The sequence below is a fragment of the Heloderma suspectum genome, chromosome 2, assembly GCF_057233095.1.
Source record: "Heloderma suspectum isolate Gila_16-S chromosome 2, 16-S_ref, whole genome shotgun sequence".
Classification (NCBI taxonomy): domain Eukaryota; kingdom Metazoa; phylum Chordata; class Lepidosauria; order Squamata; family Helodermatidae; genus Heloderma; species Heloderma suspectum.
The window spans coordinates 363,488,826-363,511,177 of NC_139459.1; the positions used below are offsets into that span (position 1 = coordinate 363,488,826).

The 22,352-nt window shown below is 46.1% G+C and overlaps 2 protein-coding genes across 14 annotated transcripts in view; one reads left to right on the forward strand and one right to left on the reverse strand.

Annotated features, from left to right (window-relative positions):
* PBX2 (PBX homeobox 2) overlaps positions 1–13,926 on the forward strand; it is a 36,002-nt gene extending 22,076 nt beyond the window's left edge. Inside the window, exons 4-9 of one of the 2 annotated variants that reach the window (XM_084831042.1) lie at positions 2,529–2,719; positions 4,713–4,848; positions 5,112–5,256; positions 5,667–5,755; positions 7,617–7,703; positions 9,832–13,926. In XM_084831042.1, coding sequence (XP_084687168.1) covers positions 2,529–2,719; positions 4,713–4,848; positions 5,112–5,256; positions 5,667–5,755; positions 7,617–7,703; positions 9,832–9,924 — 741 coding nt within the window. In that variant the 3' untranslated portion in view covers positions 9,925–13,926. The remainder of the gene's footprint in view (positions 1–2,528; positions 2,720–4,712; positions 4,849–5,111; positions 5,257–5,666; positions 5,756–7,616; positions 7,704–9,831) is intronic. The other variant, XM_084831043.1, reaches the window with a different exon arrangement.
* The window catches only part of RNF5 (ring finger protein 5), a 51,032-nt gene that overhangs the window by 11,771 nt on the left and 16,909 nt on the right, over positions 1–22,352 (reverse strand). For 4 of the 12 annotated variants that reach the window (XM_084831109.1, XM_084831104.1, XM_084831103.1 and 1 more), the window contains one exon: positions 3,488–21,634. The exons of 4 other annotated variants lie outside the window; for them this stretch is intronic. In XM_084831109.1, coding sequence (XP_084687235.1) covers positions 21,512–21,634 — 123 coding nt within the window. In that variant the 3' untranslated portion in view covers positions 3,488–21,511. Of the gene's footprint in view, positions 1–3,487; positions 21,635–22,352 lie in introns of those variants that run through there. 4 more of the 12 variants (XM_084831108.1, XM_084831107.1, XM_084831106.1 and 1 more) reach the window with 2 other exon arrangements.

The window sequence follows — 22,352 nt, forward strand, 5'->3', positions numbered from 1 at the left end:
GGGTGTGTGGGGAACCTTCTTTTTAGGGCACAATCCTATGCATGTTTAGACAGGAAAAATTCCTACAAGTCCCAGCATGCCCAGCCAGCCATACTGTTTTTTTCTGTCTAAACATGCATAGGATTGCACCCTAAAAAGGCTAAACAAATTCATGGATAGTAGACATTGAACTAACATGGGCAATAGCTTTTGATAGATTTAAAATTATTGGACATCCTGACCTTTTCAGTATCAATTCCCCAGGTGGTTTATGACATTGTTTAAAATAGTTGAGAAATAAATAATTAGCTCAATGGAACCTCCACAGAGATGGGGCAATATACCCCTAAATAGCAAAAGCTGGAGACAGGCAACAGGGGAGGGCAGCTGCCTCCACAACCTGCTTGTGGACTTCCCAGAAGCTCCTCCTGGCAACAGAAAGTTGGGTTAGCATGGACCTTGATCTGATCCAGCAAGGTAGTTTTTATTTTACTAAATGTATTTATTTATAATATTTTTCTACTGCTTATTATACTAAGAAGCAGTTCACATTAAAAATATAATACAACCGTGTAAGAATACAATAAAATAAATAATTAATAACATTACAACATAATAGCAATAAAAGGGTAGTAAGTAACAGAATCCCTTACAGGTTAGAGAAAGCCTGTGTGAACAGGTATGTTTTCAAGAGATGGTTAAAACTACCCACCGTTTCTGCCTCTCAAATCAGATGTGAGAGAGTGTTCCAGAGGGCAGGTGCCACCATTGAGAAGGCCCACTTTTGTGCCATTACCTGACAGCATTCCATTCGTCATGAAAGCCAATGTTTGAGCCACTCCAAGTATAACCAACAGGACATAGACCAAAACCCTTATTCTTTTATGTCAGATAAAACACTGACATAATTAATTAATATAATTAATTATATTAATAATTAATATAATTAGTATAATTAATATTATTAATATTAATATATTAGTATAATTAATATAATTAGACATAATTAGTTAATTCCAGATTAGCACTTGGTTAATCTGGAATTAACCAAATCACCTTTTTTCAGATTATCTAAATTGGGATTTAACTATTGCTCTCCTTTTTATATTTGCATACCCTGCAGCAGATTAAGTATCCCCACTTCACCCATCATCGCATGCTGAAAGGGTGGGGAAATAGTCTTTTAACACTTTATTCAGCCTGACTGTGAATAAGAAAATGTGCTTAGGCTCTGTTCCACAAGAACCTATTGATCTGAGGAAACGGCATTTTAAAAACAGCAACTAGCTGTGATATCACTGGCTGATCTGGTTATGTCAGCCCTACAACATAAGAAGTAACAAAAGAAAGGAAGAGTGCCTCTGCATGTATGCCGAGTGACTTTATCACTGAGGAACCACTGCCAGTACCTACCCTAGGGGTGCTTCCAGATGAGGCTTTTATTGTGCAATCACCCTACTTCATTCAAAGAATTTTTACAGGGGATCCAGACAATGACATCTTCCACACGTATGCCTCCCATGCTTTCCCCCCATTTCTTCCATCTTTTCTTTCTACAAAAAAATCAGTTAAGGAGGAAAAGAGGAAATAGCTGCACAGTGTCTTTCAGCTGGTGGTGCTAGGAGTAGGGATGGGTGAAAAACTAGTTCAGTTTGCATTTTGATGCACTCCCTGAACCAAAACACTGACCAGACACGCATGCTGCGCTCTAAAACCTCCACCTTGCCGAACGTTGAGCTTAAGTTTGGCAAAAAACCCACACCGACTGCATACAAAAATGCATATATTGAGAAAATTTGTACATTTTTAAAAATGTGCATGAAAATGCATACATTTGGGAAATGGCACCAAAAATGCATTGATTTATTTGAAGAAAGGTGCATGAAAGTATTTATGAGTTTTCATCTTGATTTTTTAGAAAACAGAAAATTGATGTGGGATGGAACAACTTTGTGGAAATCTGACAAATTGCCCCCAAATGAACTTGATAGATTCAGCTATCCCTATGTAGGAGATTTCTGTCTGGAAGCAGCCCGGTTCTCTGGTCAGAGGGCATGCTTCCTAGGCTTTTCTGCAATCCCAGAACTTACTACTTTAAAAAAAATGCTGCAGTCTTCTGCACACTTGCTTAGGAACAAGTCTCATTAAAACCAGTGGGGTTTACTTCTGAATTAGTATTTATTTTATTTATTGTATTTATATCCCGCCCGTTTTCCTCTTGTAAGGAACCCAGGGTGGCTTACATTAGCCTCCTCCTCCTCTTTATCCTCACAACAACAACCCTGTGAGGTAGGCTGGGCTGAGAGTCCAGTGAGCTTCCACAGCCGAGTGGGGACTAGAACCTGGATCTCCCTGCTCCCAGTCCAACACTCTCACCACTACACCAGTTCTCTAATATGAAACTAAAATGGGGTGTGAGGGATTAATTTATGTACTGTAGTGACTTCCATGTCTGTGAGGGGCTGGGGAAAGGCTGTTTTAGATTGGGGCTGCAAGTTCAAGCTCATATTCTTTCGGCTCACCCTCTGCCTCTTCCCTCTTCCTCTCAGGCCTGCAATGAGTTCACAACCCACGTGATGAATCTGCTTCGGGAGCAGAGCCGCACGCGCCCCGTGTCACCCAAGGAGATTGAGCGCATGGTCAGCATCATCCACCGGAAGTTCAGCTCTATCCAGATGCAGCTGAAGCAGAGCACGTGCGAGGCTGTCATGATCCTGCGCTCCCGCTTCCTCGATGCCAGGTTGCTTCTTTTGTTCAGGAGCCTATGGTGTTTGGCTGGCCTTGCTAATGAAGCCAAAGATTGGGGTTGCCAGGTTCTACCCCTCAGATAGCTTGATGGAGGCCCAGCAGCAAAGGAACCTTCACCACCCCACCCCACCCCACCCCTGGGAAAAGCAGGCGGGGAACATCCTGGTTTCAGCTGATGCTTGGCAAAGGGGCTCAGAGTGCCTCTGCCAACCGACAGCTGAAAAATCCCCAGGGAGTGTGGGCTTTAGCCACTGCTCGACAGTGGGGCTCTGATCCCCACTGCCATCTAGCAACAGCTGAACTAGGGATGTCAGAGAATTTCTCCACGAATCTCCGGGAGGCCGAATGCCAACGCATTCAGCCCCCCGAAATTGGTGGAGAAACGGTCTGCTCCCCCCCCGGATGGGACTTACCTTGTGCGAAAATCCCTGGTGGCGGTGGCTCCCGGCGGCGGTTTGTCGGTGGCGGCGGCCGGTCTTCTGACCAGCTGCCGCCGCCGCCATTTCCAAGTAAAAAAACAGCAACAACAACAAACGTGATAGGCTATGTAAAGATTTACGTAGCCTATCATGGCTAGATTTTCAAAAAACACCGTGATAGGCTACGTAAATGTTTACGTAGCCTATCACAGCTGACTTTGCGGGGGGGGGGGGGAGTGCATACGCAAATGGCGGCGCCCATGGGCGCCGCCATTTGCGTATGCACTTTTTTTTTCCCGAAAGTCAGCCGTGATAGGCTACGTAAACATTTACGTAGCCTATCACGGCTGACTGCAGGCCAGGGATGCAAACGGCGGCGGCTATGGCCGCCGCCATTTGCGTCCTGGCAGGAGAAGAGGTTTCGCGGCCAGAGAGATGGGGGCCCCCCCCGGCCAGAATTTCAGCGGGGAGGGACGGGTCGCCTCCCCCCCACCCATAATTTTGGGGGGAGGGACGGAGCGCCTCCCCCCCACCGCGAAGTAAGCTTCGCGATCAGGTAAGTGACTTTCGTCCATCCCTAAGCTGAACACATGCGCGCGCGCACACACACACACACACACACTTCCTTCCTTGCAGGAAATGGAGGCCGGGGGCATCCCAGCTTCAGCTGCTGGTTGGTGGTTCCCACCATCCTTTTTTGTCCTGTAGCAGAAAAGGGTGGGTGCCTTGCTAGTTTGCTGCTGCATTGCCACATGGCTGCCAGACCAGGGATGGACCATTGCTCACTGCTAGAGAACCTACTTTGCATGCAGAAGGACCCTGGTTCAATTCCCGGCATCTCCAGGAAGGGCGAAGAAAGAATCTTACCTGAAACCCTGGAGAGCAGCTGCCAGTCAGTGTCAACAAAACTGGGCTAGATGGACCAGTGGTCTGATAAATGGTTTGCATATTTTTTCTGCCGTGTTTACTTTTTTGCGTAATTTATTCTGTGTCTGTTTGGGGAAGAGGTAAGGATCTAGAGATGGCCCTGAAATCTTGTCCCCACTTACTGGAAACCTCATTCTCTGTCTTCTATAGTTTCAGCAGACACCGCCCACACACTTTCAAGAAAATCTTTGTAGCCATAAAAGCTAGAATTTAGATTGTTTTAAAGTAATGAAAGCTGGGACTCTCAAGAAACTGAATTCTGCACCAAGGCCATTTCAGCACTCCTGCAAAATTACAATATACATATAGCCCTGTCTTTTAGTTTGAGATGCTAGTTTCCTATGTGCATTGAGTTTGTGTGGTGTTTTTAAAACAAAACATCCGTGGGCACATTCAAACATGCAGTTTACCCATCTACATTGTCAAGTGGTCTGGCACTAGGAGGGCTGTACCACATGCTTTTTCAGAACATATAACCCTGCTCTAATTCTCCTTGCCTCCGTTTTTCCTCTTCTCAATCCCATATGTTTTCCCTCCCTTCACCCCAATCTTCTCCCTTTCTCTTCCAAAATTGCTACCATTTCCCCCTTCTCTGCCACTTCCATATGTTTCCCTCCCCTTCTTCCCTTCCATGCGTAGGCGGAAGCGACGCAATTTCAGCAAACAGGCCACAGAGGTGCTCAATGAGTATTTCTACTCGCACCTGAGCAACCCGTATCCCAGCGAAGAGGCCAAGGAGGAGCTTGCCAAGAAATGTGGCATCACAGTCTCACAGGTACCGGGATGTGTGGGGGGGGCAGGCCAGAGGCTGTGCTAGACAGGCCCCATGGGTATTATCTGGGACTGTAGGAGCAGCTTGGGATAGAGGGTGGGGGGTGGGGGAAGTTTCCTTGTTTGGCTGACCTGTCAATACATAATCCCCTCCTCCCCTCCCTTCCCACCCCTCTTTTCCCTCATTCCCATCCCCCTTCCTGTCCCTCCATTTTGATGCTCCCTCCTCCAATCTTCCCCCTCCCCTGCCTCCCTCCCTCCTTTCAGGTCTCAAACTGGTTCGGGAACAAGCGCATCCGCTATAAGAAGAACATCGGCAAGTTCCAAGAGGAAGCCAATATTTACGCCGTGAAAACGGCTGTCAGCGCCGCACAGAGTGGGGGCGACTCCCCCAACACCCCCTCCTCCGCGGGTAACTCCCCTCCCCCCCAAAACTCCGCTACACCCCATGTTGGTGCAGGAGTCCTTGCTGGGTTTGGAGAAACATGGAACTCTCTCCTCCAACAAGCACAGGAGTTCCTAAGGAGATCCCTCCACTACCAGCACTCCCATCCCAGTCCCAACAGACAGTGCCCCCTTAACGGGTGCAGAAGAACTAGGTGCTCCCCCCACTTCCCTCTCCCACATACATTAGCACTTGCGTGCCCCCCGGCCTTGGAGTAGCCAGGGATTCCTCCTGCAGATTGATTCTCTTGGCTTGCTCCTCCAGCTAGTCAACTTTGCAGTTGTATTAACCTTTTTTTTGGCTAGAGGTAGCTGCGCTTTCCACCCCATTCACCCTATTGCTGTGTTCTCCCTACCCCTTCCTCTGTTTTCTGGCAGGCTCCGGTGGCTCCTTCAATCTCTCCAGTTCTGGGGATATGTTTATGGGCCTTCAGGGTCTAAATGGAGACTCCTATCCTACATCACAGGTCAGTTCCCTTCCCTCCTAGGCTAAATCAGGCATCCATTCTTCTAGGACTGAGTCAAAAAGACGTCCGTATGATATATATTCTTGTGAGAGTAGTGGCTTCAATGGCTCACATATTAAGGACAGGGGATGTGGTATGGAAGACCCAAGATGGCAACAGGCTTGGAAATGAAATCTCTCCACAGAATGGAGGCCCACCGAAAGGTCTTCCTTATCACATGCCCCCTAAACTCTAATCCAGCTTTCTCCAACCTAGTGCCCTTTGAGATGTGGTGGAATGCAACCCCCATCATGCCCAGCCTTGGGAATGATGGGAGTTGCAGTCTAACACATCTGGAAGGCACTAGGCTGGGGGAGGCAGTCCTGATCAACATTTTTAAAACAACACAGGGCTGCAAGCTTTCAAATGAAATCGATTGATCAATAAATGTTTTAGTTGATTAGTTGGTGGGGGTCAATTTTAATAGGTGAGAACAACTTGTAATTGGCAGGGCAGAGAGTTAAAGGTTTGCTTCACTTTGAAAAGCTCTTTTTTCATTGTGGTATGTTGGTATAATAGGGAGTGAAAAGGGAAAATATTAAAGACTGCCTTTCCTTCTGACAAACAATGGTAGCTTTAGTTTGCTACCATCATTTACTTCTACTACACAGCCTTCTCCAACCTGGTACCCTCCAGATGTGTTGGACTCCCATCATCCTCCAACCAGCATAGGATTTCTACTCTGAACACATCTGGAGGGCACCAGGTCTCTAGTAAGACCAGTCAGCATTGCTGAGGCATTGCTGTTCCATAAGTAGCTGGAAGTAGAATTAAAATGGAGGTTCCACACAATGCTTAATATAGCGCTATATGTCCAATAATGCCCTTCTCTGTGGCAAAGATCCTTCTGTAATGTTTACTCACAAGTAAGTCGCGATCAGCAAAAGTAGTTTCCAGCGTTAATTAAAAGTTTCCTGTTTGCACATCTTGCCCATTTTATTTCTTGTGACCATGACAGAGGGATTAGTGATGAATACCTTCTTAATTGTCGCCTGAATAAATTGCTCCAGCATTAATTTCTGTTCCTGTGGGAGGAATAGGGGGGCTATAATTAATGGTAGAGGCTTTAATTAATTGTTTTCCTTGCATTATTTTTTTTCTTTCTATTATTGTATAGTGGAAGTCTTATTTTGTTATAAAAATGAAAAGGCACAATCTGATCCCAATGCTTGTAAGCCTCTGAACTCTGATGGGCATCTGCATAGCCTGATGGGCATCCTATGCAGAGCAGGAGGAGCACAGAGGCTTCTTTGCCCGTCTAGCTGGGGCGCTGCAGAGGGGGAGGGAAGGAGGCTGGGGAGGCCTGGGGATGCTTTGTAAGCTGGCCTCTCCAGTCCCCTCCCCAACACAGAAACGCCCCCTTTACCTCCTCTCTGCCGTTGCTTTTGCGACTTCAGAGAGGCAGGTGGCATGGTTCTCTCGACCCAAGTTGCAAGGGGGAGGCAGAGGGGAATCCTGGGACTGAGGTCAAAGCCCTGTCTCTGACCCCAGATTCAGGAATCTGAAATATCCGGCGGCCCCCCAGATGATGTCTAGGGGCCACAGGATTGCTCCTTCCAAAAGTGAGAGGAAATAAGTAATGTAAAGCCTTCTGTCCTGCAGAAAAAGAACAGGAGAGAAGGAAGGAAGGTAATAGGGAAAATATGTGGCAAAAATATACTGTATATGCTCTGAACAAACTCCATATTGCTGGACCCCTGTCTACACCCACTCAGTCTTCACGGGAGCTGCCACTAAACAGAATGATGCTTCTTGACTCCATCTCTCATCTTCCCCAACCTGCTGTCACTCTGTCCTTTCTGTGTTTCTCCCTTACGACTAGGTGGAATCGATGCGTCACTCCATGGGACCTGGTGGCTATGGGGACAGTATGGCTGCCAGCCAAATGTACAGCCCACGAGAAATGAGGGTGAGTTTGTGTCAGGAGATGGATGCCTCATTGTCACTGAAGAAGTAACTTTCTGTCTGGGCTGCACCACTTTGAAATGCATGTGAGGGCTCGCATGCAAATATAAGGAGAGCCCTGCTGGATCAGACCAAAGATCCACTGCTGGATCAGACCAAAGATCCACCTCTTTCTGCATCCATTTTCCCCACAATGGGCAGCTTCTGAGAAAGCCACAAGCAGACCATGAAAGCACTAGCCCTCTTCCCAGCAATAACCCTCTCCTCATGAAAGCAATAGCCCTCTTCCCACTCTTGGTCAGTGACAATGCTGACAAAATTCAGATGTGACGATAAGCTAGAATTCCTGGCTTATCACAGTGCATGCAGCCCATTCACTCCTGCTTTGCTCCTCCTTAGCACCGTGGTCACTAAACAAACCAGAAAGGGTTTGTTTAATCATGTGTTGTCTGAACCAGGGATCCTGGCTCATTGCTCCCTTTATAAGCCAGAATTGTAAACCAGGGCATGTTCTTGGTTTATGATTCCTAACATGTTGCTCCCTTTATAAACCAGAATAATAAACTGGGGTTTGTTCTTGGTTTACTATTCCTGGCTTGTTTTGGAGCAACAAGCCAGGACCCTCAGTTTAGACAATATGCTAAACAAACTATTCCTCTTCTGTTCAGCAGTCACGCTAGGGGGGAGGAACAAAGTGGGAGCAAACAGCTATGTGTTCAGGATTTTCCGGACTTAGCATTGTGTGTGAATTCAGTTATGATCACTGAATATGGAGGTTCCATTTAACTATCATGGCTCACGGGCAGTAATAGACCTGGCCCCCTGTGAATTCTTCTAATCCCTTTTGTAAAACCATCTAAATTGCTAATTTGTAAATTAAGTATGCATTACGAGAAGGGCTTTCTTTTGTCTGAAAAGACCCCGTTGGATGACCCCAAGGATTCTAGTGTTATGTTAGAGCGAGAAAAACTTCTGTCTGTCCACTTTCTCCACACCATGCATAGTTTTATAAACCCCCTATCATGTCAACCCTTAGACATAATCTTTGCTCCTTCATACCAAGATTCCCTCTGTACAGAAAATTGGATGTCAGGGAGAAGGATTCTAGCATAGCCCTGACACGCTTGTTTTCTGTATGCAGGGAATTGTTTTGTACGGAGGAGCACTTGATCATGTGCACCCTCCAGCTGCACTCTGAAGAGGTACAGTTGAGGCAAGTTTACCATCTCAAAGGAACTAGACCTGAGATCTTAGCTGGTTTCAGTGCTGTGAAGGACTGAGATCCAAGACTCTTGGAGAGAGAGAAAGGTCTAGATCTGGGCAGTGTGAGAAAGTAGATGCAAGATTCTCAGTTATATGTGGGGTTTATTGTGTTATGTCAAGGATGGATTGCTGAGGACAAGAGATGGTCTAATAGTGAGGTAGAATAGTTGTATGCCAAGATGGAGGTTGAGGGTTCTGCTGAGCTGAAAGTTCTCCATAGAGAACTATTGGCTCAAAGATTTGGGGCATGCTGGCAAATTTGGGGGGGATGCCTGCTGCTGGAACTCCTTCTGGTAACCATTTTTCTCTCACCAAAGCTGCTACCCTCCATATCCTCTCTTTCCAAATCTATATAATAACAGGGTTCACACTTAATGTAAACCCATGATTTATTTAATCCATGGGTTGTTGAATTCCAGGTTGTCATGATGTGCAAACCCAGCCATGCTAACAAACTATGGTTTGCTAACCACAAACAACCCAGAAAGAGATCCCATGATTTGTTGTTGGGTTGGGAACTCTGGGTTGTTTAAACCATGGGTTGTTGTTTTATGTGAACCCAGAACCATGGGTTGTTTCACCAGGCAACAGAAGCAGCAGACAAGAGCAGTCAAAAAAGCCAGCTGCTCTACATGCCTGGTACTTCAGTGCCACAAAGGTATTTGGGATATGGGGACAGAATGGGTGAAGGAGGATGGAAACGAACAACCCAGGGCTTGAGAAAACAAACCATGGTTTGTTCAGTGGTTTGCTAGGCAAACCTCAGGCTAGCCATGGGTTAAATAAATCATGGGTTGGTATAATGTGGGAACCATGTCAGGGTTTGGGAAGGTGAGTTGACTGCAATTGTTTCTCCTCCTCTTCACTAGGCCAATGGTGGCTGGCAAGAAGCAGCCACCCCATCCTCTGTGACCTCCCCAACAGAAGGTCCTGGCAGCGTCCACTCTGACACCTCCAACTGATCCTGCTGTGCCATGCCCCCTCCCCTCTTTCATGTTCCTCCTGGCTCCAAGGAAGAGAAAAATGTCAGTGCTGAACTAGGCTGGGCAGGGAAGGAACTCTTTTCTCTGCCAGAAGATAGCTGCATCATGGTGCCGGGGGGGGGGGGGGGGGTCCAGTACAGCACCTCTTGGGATTCAAGATGGCAGCACTCTATGGGGAAGATATTTCAAGATGCACCTGGTGTGATCCAAGATGGTAATCTTTCCATGATCCTAATCCACACACCTCTTAGTAACCACGCTGCAACTCTAGAAATGGTGAAGGGGACCCAATAGGGTGACACAGGTGGGAGGTGGGTGGGAAGGGATAGGAGGGGTTATCCCAAACGGCTTACCAACTTGGAGGGGTTGGGGGGGATGAGCTAATGTGGCACCTGCAACCTATATCATAATCTACTGGAGCCTGCCTGGGAGGACCCAAAATGGCATCTTACTGCTGAATGTGGGATGCCATTCAAGAAGGTAGCACTGATGGGTCTCTTGGTAATAGGATGAGCAAAGACGTTTGCCGAATAGGGCTTAAGTTGGCATCTCTCCATGATGGGATGATTCCAAGATGGCAAACTGTGGCGTCTTCCTGTCAAGATTAAACATGACACGTATAAAAAGGAGAAACAATCAGAGACATGGATCCTGTCCAGACCCAAGATGGTATCTCCTCCAGTGACATGGTAATCAAAGACAGCAGCATCCCTTATGGAATCTTTCTACAGAAAATGAACATACGTATTGGTGCTTTGCTCCGGTCTTGACACAAAATTATGCGAAGTCAAGGTGATACCCCTTGCCTGGGGTAAACAATCCAATATACCTCTCTATACAAATAGTTTCCCTGGGTATGAAGATCTAAGATGGCTACCATCTGAATCTGAAAGGGGAGGGTTTCTTTGGGGCTTAGTCCTGAGGAGAAACTGTTGGGGGGCAAACTGTTACTGACTGGTGCCCCCTCCATTAGGCAAAGAGACCGAACATGATGGTACCTTTATCAGAAAAAGTGGTGGTGAGTTTCCAAGATGGTAGTTCAAGGTACACGGGGAAGAGAAGTATTAATAAGCACAAACTTCTGATCTCCTGTGCAGGACTGGATGCTTCAGAATAAGAGAGAAAAGTTAAACTCACTCTGCCTGCCTCAATCCTGATCTTCTCCCCTGCCTATTTTTTAAATTCACATTAAGTCAGTAACATGTTAACGTAATGTGTAGTTTAAAAAAAAGAATCTCAGAGACCCATGGGGTTCCTTGGAAATGTTCCCAGTGAGAAGATCAGCAGTGATGGACAAGTATCCTTGAAAGACAGTTTGCCAAATAGTACCCAGCTTTCCTGCAAAGTGTAGCCAGAAGAGAGTAACCAGGTTCACATGATCACTGAGGGGGAAATAAGCCATGGTCTGTTGTAGGGTTCTGGGGTGGCTTGTTAACCATGGCAACAAACCACCCTTGCTGGCTTCACACAACACGGCAAGCCGCACTGGCAAGAGTAATTATATAAAGCCCCTGACACACACAGCATGATGGTGTGAACAGGTCCAGTGTGTGGGGATACTGGGGGTGGTTAAGGCAAGTTTCCAGTTCACATAGTGTGATGTGAGGGTTGCATAGGCCTGGCTAGTGCCCTGTGTGAAATGAGTGGATGTCGTAGAACATATGCCAGAATCCTCTGCAATGTATAGGGGCTTTGAGACAGATGTGGAAGGATTCCCTGAAGATAAAATAGTATGGAAGCCACTATAGTATCTGATGGTGAAATTGCATTTCCCCAAGAACAACATATTGTGCTTGAATGTTCTGGCAGCGTGATACCCTTGCAACAGAAGTACAGCCATGAGGGAAGGCATGTGGACTAGATACAAAATTATTAGGAAATATAATATATTGTGCAAAAAAACCCCCAAACCCTGATTGTCTAGAAAAGCTCTTGGGTGCCTGGTCCAGTTTGTACTTCCATTTTTCTTTTAGTCCAATAAGGGGGGCATCTTGGAAAAAGAGGGTTTGAACAAACCAGAAATGTTAATTATCATAGCTTCATCTTCAGTGTTTTTCTTCTCTCCCCCCCACCCCCAACCCACGCTTTGCCCATATGAATCCCAGCACAAAGGGGATGTACTTGGTTCTAGGAAGCAAATCATATGGCTCAATCCCAACTGGGGGTTAGTTGATATTTTCCCCACCAGGATGGAAAAAATACGTGTGTGTAAATATTTGGTGCAGAGAGTGAATGACCTGAATGAGAGAGGCGGAACTGAGGGGAGAGGTGAAGAAAATCTAGTCGACTTTTTAAAAAACTAACAACAGAAAGAATGGATCCAAATGCACAAGAACAGATGGTGAAAGATAAGAACTGGAAGACTATTAAAGATACTGAAAATCATGAGAACTGAGGAATAAAATCTGGGTGGAAAGCAGAGATGATGGGAAGATAAACTATCTAAAATCTCATGAAAGGAAGACATTAACTAAGGAAGGCTAAGTAAACCTGAGGGCAGGAATATTAACTAGAGTAAAACTGACAAAAAGAGATTAGGGGCTGGAAAAGGGGAAAATTAGAACAGTAGTGCAAAGAAGTATAGAGAGTGTAGGAAAGATCCAATAGAAATAACTGATGAAAAACAAAACTGATGGCACCTCTTCACAAGAGGAAAAGGATATTTGATTCGAAGAAAGCTGTTGGCAGGCATGAGAAGATACCAAAATAAGACTCAAAGGAGGAATATGGATAAAGGCAATTGATTGCGAAAGAAAGAAAATGAATGGTTGAAGGAATGGAGAAAAGGCCTGATTGTGAAAGGTGCCAACATGGAAGGGATGCACACCGAGAGTAAATGTTCAAGTATGACATGCACAAGAGTTCTGATGGTGTAAGAGACCTACTAGGAGCAACACGAACCCACAGAAACATCCAACTGGCTCTCCCCCTCACTCACAGGAGGGCTCCATGCTAGTCAGTCCAATAGCTTTATTACCTCATGGCGTGAGAAACCAATAGAGACTTGGGACAAAGACCTTTTGAACCTGCTACCTCTGTGTGCCCTGGGGGGGACTGCTGTGAGACCCCCCCCAAGTTGCCCCATTCCCTTTGACAGAGGGTGGTGGGGCTCAGTGCGTGACTGACCATTTGACTTGTTCTGTTTTTTGCTCTAGATTTCCTTTGCTTTTATTATCATCATTATTTTTCTTCTATAAAATTGAAGACACGTTTTGCCCTGGAATTCATTTGGGAATGGAAGAAAGAAATGAGTGGGAAGAAAAATCTGCCCCTCTATTATTGCCGCATATTTATACAATCCATGCCCACACAAAGCCCGAACCACACTTTGTGCTATTCTCAAGCTCGGTTCACACAACCAGTTTATAATGTGGGGGAAAACCTGAAGCGTAATACTGTGGAAGTAGCCCTACATGGTGAAACCTTTGTGTGATGCAGCCCACAGTATGTGAGATTCCAACAGTTTTCATCATGCCATGAAGGGAACGTACCCTGTCTGGTGAAAATCAACTAAATCATGTGAGAAACTGCTTCACATTGCTTGCCTCATGAAGCTGCCTCCACACTTGTTTCAAGTAGCTTCCACATAGCAAATTACAGCTGAATGTCCTCAGTGGCTGATGGCAGACATTTTGTTTCTTAGCCTGGGGAAAGGGTTTCCATTTAACCAAATGTTGACAGATGTGCCTTGTAAAAAAACAAATCCCGGGCCCTTTTTAATAGCCTGTTCCGTAAGGTTTTAATTTTATTTTTAAGTGGTAACCCCAGAACAATGGTTGGTTTGCTACCACTGTAAAGGAGGATAAAGTTGATACAGTTTCCTCACACGTGGTCAAACTGGGTCTATGTGAGCTGACCAAATAAGGAATAGCTGCAGGGCCAAACTAGATGTGTTGTGAGAGGTCTGTAATCAGGATCTCAAGTTTAGTTTAAACCCCCCCCCCCCCGAGGTGGGTGGTTTTCAAACCATTCCCATGCACTCTTTTCCAGATTAAAATCACCCCCATCCCTACAGAGGAAGACAAATTCCTTCTATATTTTGCTGTGTGAGGGAAAAGGGGTGGGGTGGATATTTTAATTGGGAAAACTGCAGAAAGAAAGGATTCTGTCACACAGGCTGTGCTGTAGATCTGATTGATTTGCACCTTTCCTGTGTGGCTATTAATGTAAAAAAAAAAAAAACCTGCAAGAAAGTCCAGGTTCTGTATCCTGTGTCTTCAAGTTTGGTCATAAAAATAAGGAAGGCCCTGAATGGTACAATTCTGAGAAAGACGCATGAGCCAGATTCCCAGTTATAGTGTGTGTGTCTTGCTCCACAAGACATTCAAGGGGCCTAGATTTTTTTTGTTTTCCGGCAGCATTCCTGTAGCTTTAACACAGGGGTGGATGCCTAGTCCAGAAATTTATGCAAGAGTGAGAAAAGCTGCAGCCGTTGGAAATCCATTCTACACTTCTATATTAAACAATTGTGTCTATATTAAAAGTACAGGAGTAGTTGCCTCTGGTTACCTCATTGCAGGGGTGAGCAACTTGGGGCTCTCCAAATGTTTTGGCCTACAACTTGCATGATCCCTCACCATTGGCTATGCTGGCTGGGGCTGATGGGAGTTGTTGGTCAAAACATCTAGAGGGCCATAAGTTATCCTCTCCTGTCTTAATATGTAAGCCCCCCATCATGTGGACTATATGTGGAGAAGACCACCCAGTTCTAGGGGCTGACAACTTTTGATAGGAAGAACTGTGGGGCTTATGTGTTGAATTTGGTGGAATTTAGTATTTGTTGGCTTTCTGTGGCTCTGTACTGGTTTAGTAAATACTAAACATTACTGATTACCTGCCAAAATATACAGCTGGCTGGCAACCCTACCCTCACACACAATTTGGGACATGGATTTTTTTTTTGTTTTTTTTTAAAGACAGGAGCTTTTAGGCTCTGTGTGCCAGGTTAACATCAACAGGTGATTTCCTCCAACATGACTCCATGATGGAGACCTGCCTGTTGATTTCCACCTCTTTGTACAACTGTTAGAGGCATAGATTCTCTGTTAATCTAAAACTGTTTAAACCATAGCATGACTGGTACTGCTGATGGACTGATTTGGAGCAGTCTCCACATGGGAATTGGTAAAGAAGGCTCTGACTTTCTGTTCAACAACGACAAAAGGCTTCAGCTAAGAATTTAGGCCTCAGCATTGGAAGAATTAAGATTTAGGGTGCTTTCAGGCAGAGAGCTTTTAGCACTAGCAATCGCAAGGCATTGTGCAGCTGTTCCATCTTTTTCTCAATGGATTTTCTACTGAGAAAAAAGATAGGAGAAGCAGTGGGAAAACACAGGAAGGTTATGAGTGGAAAACTGACATCTAGACCCCCATGAAGTTCTGCGAATGTGGCACAGCGATGGCTCCATAAAAGCCAGGACACCCAAGGCTTCAGATAAGAATTTAGGCTTTAGTGTTGGCAGTTGAAGGGAGGCACACAGTTGTAGGCCTGTTGTGGAAATTAATGGCAGGCTCACCACCTTTTTAAACAAACAAAAATTGTTGAGGCTCTCATATTCATAGGCCTCTGCAGTTTCTTCACCTCAGTGGAACACTAGTGAACCCCTCATGTTTGCCAGCACCAGCCGCAGGAGCAAACAGAAAGAAAAGTGTTTGCTATTGGCTCCTCCTGTGGGGGCTCTTAAGTTGGTGCCCCCATGGCCTTGCACAGGTTCCAGGGTGCTTGAGATCAAAAGCTGGCAATGCTACATACGTAGTCATTTCATATGTCCATGCAAACAACCCATGACCCATGTGGAAGTGTAGGTGAGCTAGATTTGGAAAACATGCATTTAAGATGTGCATAAGAGGCATGCTATTGGAGAAAAATAATGGTTGGGGTGGGGAGAGATTCTGCAGGATTCTGGAGTACTTTAAAATCACAGTTATTTGGGTGCACTGCAAGAAAACCTTTAAATTGTGGGGAAAAGATGATTTGAGGAGCATCTGGGGAATGTAGAGCCAGTGTAGTGTAGTGGTGAGAGTGACGGACTGGGAGCCGGGAGATCCGAGTTCTAGTCCCCACTTGGCCATGGAAGCTCACTGGGTGACTTTGGGCCAGTCACAGACTCTCAGCCCAACCTACCTCACAGGGTTGTTGTGAGGATAAAACGGAGAGGAGGAGGATGTAAGCCGCCTTGGGTTCCTTGCAAGAGGAAAAAAGGCGGGATATAAATGCAATAAATAAATGTTAAGGGTCCATTATGCCCCCCCACCCCCCGAACTACAGCTCTTTCTGTGTGTGTGTGGAGTGGAATGGCACCCACACAACTGAATTCCAGGGCCACCTAGAGGGTTCATGGGGCCTGGAGCAGAAGTGATGTTGGGGGCCTTGTGACTGCTTCCTACAAGGACTGGGGGGGGGGGCAATTGTTCACACAGGTGCCAAGGCAAGGTTTCCCTTGCTTTGTGGGGCTCTGGGCAAATTGCCCCATCCTGAGGGAGCGCTGCTCAAGCCTGTTGAAGTTCACTCAGAAACAAGTCTCATGTATTTTAATAGGCCTTACTCCCAGGTAAGTGTGAATAGGACTACAGCCTTAGGGTACTTTGATTTTGGGGGAGTTAAATGGGGACATAATTCTGAAGATGGGTGTTTGAGTGTAGTACCAGAGGTCCTTTCAGGGTATGTATCCAATATTTCAGCTTAACTGACATTTGATTTAATACTGTACACACATGGTGGATAGATAATTTGGTTAAAAGGTGGTTCCATTATTTTCCATTATTTATAGACAAAGTGGGTATTTCAACTCTTGCAAGTACAGCATCAGAAGCTTGCAGTGAGTAATCCCTCATTAAATCTGAGGGTTATTAGGCTCCACTATATGTTTAGCACCTCCAGAAGGTTATTAGACTCCACTATATGTTTAGTACTTTTTCACTCTCTTAAATAAGGGGTTTAAAGTTCTGTTATTTTCAGGAACAGCTGATGGAGTTTTAAAGAGCCAAGGGGCTTACAGCACAATCCTATACATGTCTACACAGAAGTAAGTCCCATTGAGTTCCGTGGGGCTTGCTCCTAAGTAAGTATAGAATTGCAGCCTTACGAGATACAGACACACCTGCAATCTCCCTATTCCTTACACTTAAAAGTAGGAAAATGGTTTATTTACATATTTTAAAACTGTAAAACATTACTTTTTTTGTTACTTGCAAACTGGTGGTTTTAAACACCTTCATAATCTGCACATGTCTCAATTCCTCTTTGTTTTTTAACACTCACCCCCACTCCCAAATTTGGCAATACTCATCCTTTATCCACCCCACCCCCACCTAGCTACTCTGCTACACAAAGCCCGCCTTACTACTGAACAGCCACCTACACCTTTTTACTATGGAAAGATCAAAGCAGCCTGAGCTAAGTAGTTGTCTCAGTATCACCAGGGATGCTTCTAGATGGAGAGCTCCTAGTGCTACCAATCAAAGGCATTGTGCAGCTATTCCAGCTTTCCCTTCTTAACAGATCTTTTGCAGCAAGGAAAAAAAGATGGAAGACCTGGGAAAACAAGGTTACACAAGGAAGATGGCCTCTGCCCCCCACCCCCAAGTTCCATGAATGAGGCAGGGTGATTGTCTGGAAGTGCCTTAGGCCGAAGTTGGCTCCTTGCCCTTTTTGGCTGGACAGAGTAGTTTAGTTGGGAGGGGTGGCATGACTGCCTTTTATCGGCACCATTTTTTTCCGGCTTGAAAACAGCATTGATGCAGAAAAAACCATCAGTTTAATTTTTGCTATTCAAAGCCCAGCTGCCACCCCCAAAGTTGTGAATTGAATTTCACAGTTGTAAATTGAAACCAGAGCAAGGCAATCCCCACATAACCAGGAAAGCTTTGGTGGTAGGTGGCTGGAGTGCTAGGTTCACAGAGGGAAAGATTAGACCTCAAATCTCATAGTTGAGGAAAAATTATAATCTCTGCGTCGCTGGAGATATCCCCACCCCTTCCTTCAGTCTCTTGTACAGTTTTGCCTAAACAATAAAATATATTTTTTCCACTGGTTTTCCATTATTTCATCATTGGAGAATTTAAATTCTCACCAAAGGTTCCCAAGTAAAACTTAGCAGTCATGGGAGGGGGCTATGTGCCCGTGTGAATTTGCAACTGGTTAAAGAACAGGAACCAGAGTTTAAGAAAAAGCACAGCTCTTACAAGGGGGGAAAGTAAGCAGTGGAGACCCCACAAGGATATGTATTGGAGTCGGTGTTATTTAACCCAATCATAAATAATCTAGAACAGCTTTCCCCAACCTGGTGCCCTCCAGGTGTGTTGCCTACAACGCTCATCATCCCCAGCCAGCTGGGCCAAAGGCTTCCAATGGCGATTCATGGAGAATAGCTCTATCAGTGGCTATGGACCATGGTAACTAAATACCATGCTCAGAAGCAGTACACTACTGAATATCAGTTGCTGGGGGCAATAGCAGGTGACTTAATTCAGCCTTCCTGCTCTGGCTATAGGCTTCCCATAGGGACCTGGCTGGCCATTATGAGAATTAGGATCCTGGACTAGATAGGCCTTTGAAATGATCCAGCAGAGCTCTTCTGGTTTTGTGTACTTCCCTTTGGGCCAGATTGGTCAACAATGAGCCCTGATGGGTTCTTTCCCCCGCATGCAGCTTGGCTCATTTACTGGAATTCTCTGTTCTTCTTTGTGGTCTCTGTGCATCACACATATAGGTGCTGCAGAGCCTCAATTTGGAAAACTATAGCTGAGGAGTCTGGGCGGGAACCAAAAGAATATATCAGCACCTAAGGAGAATATGGCTCATGTTCAACCACCTTTGCAGGGACCATCCGAGCAGAGTTCTGCTTTTAAATACTTCCCTTCAGGCCAGATTGGCCAACAATGAGCCTTGATCGTTTCTTTCCCCCTTGTGCAGCTTGGCTTGTTTGCTGGATCACTCTGTTCTGCCATCACAATTTGGGGTTGGTTTAAAGGGATGGTTCAGATAGGTACAAAATCCTGACTTGGAGATAATAAGAGAGCCTTCTCCCAATCTCTCTCTACCCATGATAAATCAGACTTCCTCAACCTGACCCCCTTCAAATGTTTTGGACCAACTCTCAAAAGTGCCTAGCTGTCATGGACAGGAAAGGAAGGAGTTGTTGTCCAAAACATCTGGAGGGGTCCAGGCTGGGGAAGGCTGATCTATATTGTAAAGCACTAAGGACAGTTATAGGCTCACCTGCCTACATGTCACAGAGATACTGGGAAGCCAGGAGAGCCTCTGACACAGATTGCTTAAGCTGCTCTAGAGAGAGGGCCAATGAAGGCAGACAGTCCTAAGGAAGGACAGAAAAGGAGCACAGATGCCTACACAGGCATGCTTGGAAGGGAGAGTGCTCCCAAGAACAAGGAGAATATGAAGGGAAGAAGCAGGTGTAAGTGAAAACAGGAGCTGCAGAGGTGATCAAAGCTGTAGCTACAGAGAGAGACTTGGAAATGTGTGTTCAGTGCCTGGTGAAACAGAAGACTAGGGGTAGGGGAGGATTTCAAGAAATCAAGCGAAGCAGTAGGTGTTTTTCTGCTATGTACAGTGCTCTCCCCCTGCAAATGAGTTAGCAGAATAAGGGTGCGATCCTATTCAGACACGCGGCTGCCTCCAAACACGGAGGCGACCACCTATCCAGTGAAGGGCAGGAGAAGCACGGAGGGGATCGTTTCCTCGGTGCCTCTCCTGCCCTGCATTTTCGGCTAGACAGCCAATTGCAGCTGTCTAGCCAAGGGAGGGCTGAGCGGGGGAGGAGCTGCTGTACAACACATTGGATGTGTCGTTCAGGCATTTCCGCCCTCCCTGCCCCAGAATGCCTCCTTTCAGCCGCTCTGCACTGGTCTTGTGAGCGTGGAGGATGGGGCTGTTCTGCACTGCCTCAGAGGCGGCGCAGAAGTGGGGGGAGGTCGGTTCCCGGAAAACCAGATATCCTATGGCTGTATAGCCACTGTCTAGCGGCCATAGCATTGCTCCCTAAGCTATGCAAATTATACAGAAATGCACACACACACACACACTTGAGGGTTTATACACATGCACACTTCTCAGAAACAGCCACACCAAGCAAAGAGACTCCATTCCTGCAATTGGATATGAATCGTGGGTTCATTTAATTACAGCATTGGTTAACTTACACATCTCAGGTCACCCAAAATGGGGTGAGGTGATGACATTTTCACAGAGACCTCTGGGCCACAAAACACTGTTATTTTAGACAAGGATATCCCTCGATCAGCTGAAACCTAAATACTAACACTCCTTTGCCAGCCCTGACCCACTTCCAGCATCCTCAGCAGACTGGGAGTGGTGGAAGACAAAAATACAGCCAGTTGCCCTGCAGTTCCTGTCCCAACCTTAACCAACGACTTTCCATTTTCCTCTCAAAGCAGTAACAAAGGACAGACACCCTCCCTGCAAAACAACCTCCCTCCTGCAAAAGTAAGATGCGTAACCTCAAGGGACTCCTTTGTGGCCACTTAGAGCCTCATATTAAAGTATCTGAATCCCATCCCTCTTCCAGGGGTTGGCAACAGGAATAGCTGTGGGGCCAAATGGTGCGCTGAATGGTTGTGCTCCTCCAACGCTCTTCCCCTTCCATTGCAGCACACCTTACACTTTGGCCAACCCCTCTGCAGGCTGTCCTTACCTCTGCTCCCCCCTCCCACAATACTCGCTATGGCCAGTGAGGTGGGGTCCTTTCCCCTTCCGGCCTCTTCTTTGTGGGAGGGGAAAGGAGGCCCTCCCCCCTCCTGAATTCCCGTCCCCTGACATGTAGTGTTTTATGCAATTACTACCCTAGGGGTAGCACCATGGCCTGTGTTTCTCCATTTTTGCATGGAGGCTGGTAGGCAGATACTTGCAGTGTAAGTAGGAAAAGAATGATGCTGAAGATGCGGATGCCACCAGAGAGAAGATAATTGGGGAGGGGAATGCACGAGATCATCCCCTGTCCCCACCATTGCTCCTAAATGACCTGGAAGTGATAGGAAGCCTGGACCGCACACTCCATCCTGCATCCTTCTCCCTTCCATTCCGCAGATGTGTGTGAAGAAAGCTGGCAGGCAAGCAGAACCTTGTTTGGTGGGTCAACGGAAAGCCCGCCAACAACCAGACGTACTCTCAGGCTGGCTACTACCCTCTTCTAAAAGGCAGTAGATTTTGGATTCAACCCCCCTTCCAAGCTCTGGATATTTTCAGTTGAGGAGGGAGATGAAAACAACTCAGCCATAGGGTATTCAGACATACTCCTCTCCCACCCAATGCAGACATAATTATGTGGGGGAACACGCATGCGCCCCCTTTTGCATGATCACCCAAGTAGCAGGCCCTATTATGGTTTAATCCTGTGTCGGGGGATTAAGGGAAAAGGTTGAGGGAGACTTGCCATGCCCGAGTTATTTCCCACAACCACAGTTTTAAATGCCCTCCCTCCCACTCCAACCTGCCCAGTCTGTGCAGCCAGCAAACAATTCCACCCTCCACCCTGCAACTGCCCTTCGCCCTAATATATCGCAGTCCTTCTATCCAGTTCTGATAGTCTTTAGTATACGGCAAGTCCGGGGCGGTCCAGCCAGTCAGACACTGAGCAGCCAAAAGAAAAAGAAGATGGCAATGAAGAGAAAAAGCGAATCCTGCCAGCTTGATGGCCGGGCGACATCTGCATCTATGCAAAATAAAATAAAATAGGAGACACAGAAAGGTTCAAGACTAGAAGAAGGTACCAGAGCTGAAGGCCACAGCAAAACTGGCCAACGAGGGTGGCTCAGAAGGCAGCAGCAAGCGAGAGGGCCTTCTGGGTGGTGGCCCCCAATTGTGGAACAATCTCCTGGACAAGGGTTGCCTGGTGCCAACATTATTATCTTTTTGGGACCAATTTAAGATAAGACCTTCCTCTTCTCTCAGGCATTTGGCAGCATATGATGAAGTTTTCATCAGGTCCACAATTTTTCTTATTGCTGGTTGTTTAAAATTGTTTAGATTTATGTGTATCTGTCTGTGTGCAGTCTGTTTATATGTTTGTACATAAATGGTTTTTTATACCATGTATAATGTATTTTTAATGTTTTTTAATCTTTGTAAACCACCCAGAGAGCTTTGAGTGGTATAGAAGTGTAATAAATGAATGAACCCAGGGTTGCAGAAACATGACCCATGCTATCCATTGCCTGCCATTTATCTGGTTACCTATATCAAGTATGCATTGACTCTAGGTGACCTTAGAGGGAAGCTTTCCCCCATGAGATACTTGGCAGTGGGGGCTGTGCTCCCAAGGGTGAGGGTAGTTTTTGCTTCCCCTTCTCTCTGCACTCTTGTATCCTGACACATCCCTGCCTGTGACCTTCATTTGTCCAGCTTCGCAAACATCCAACGTTCTGCTGCTC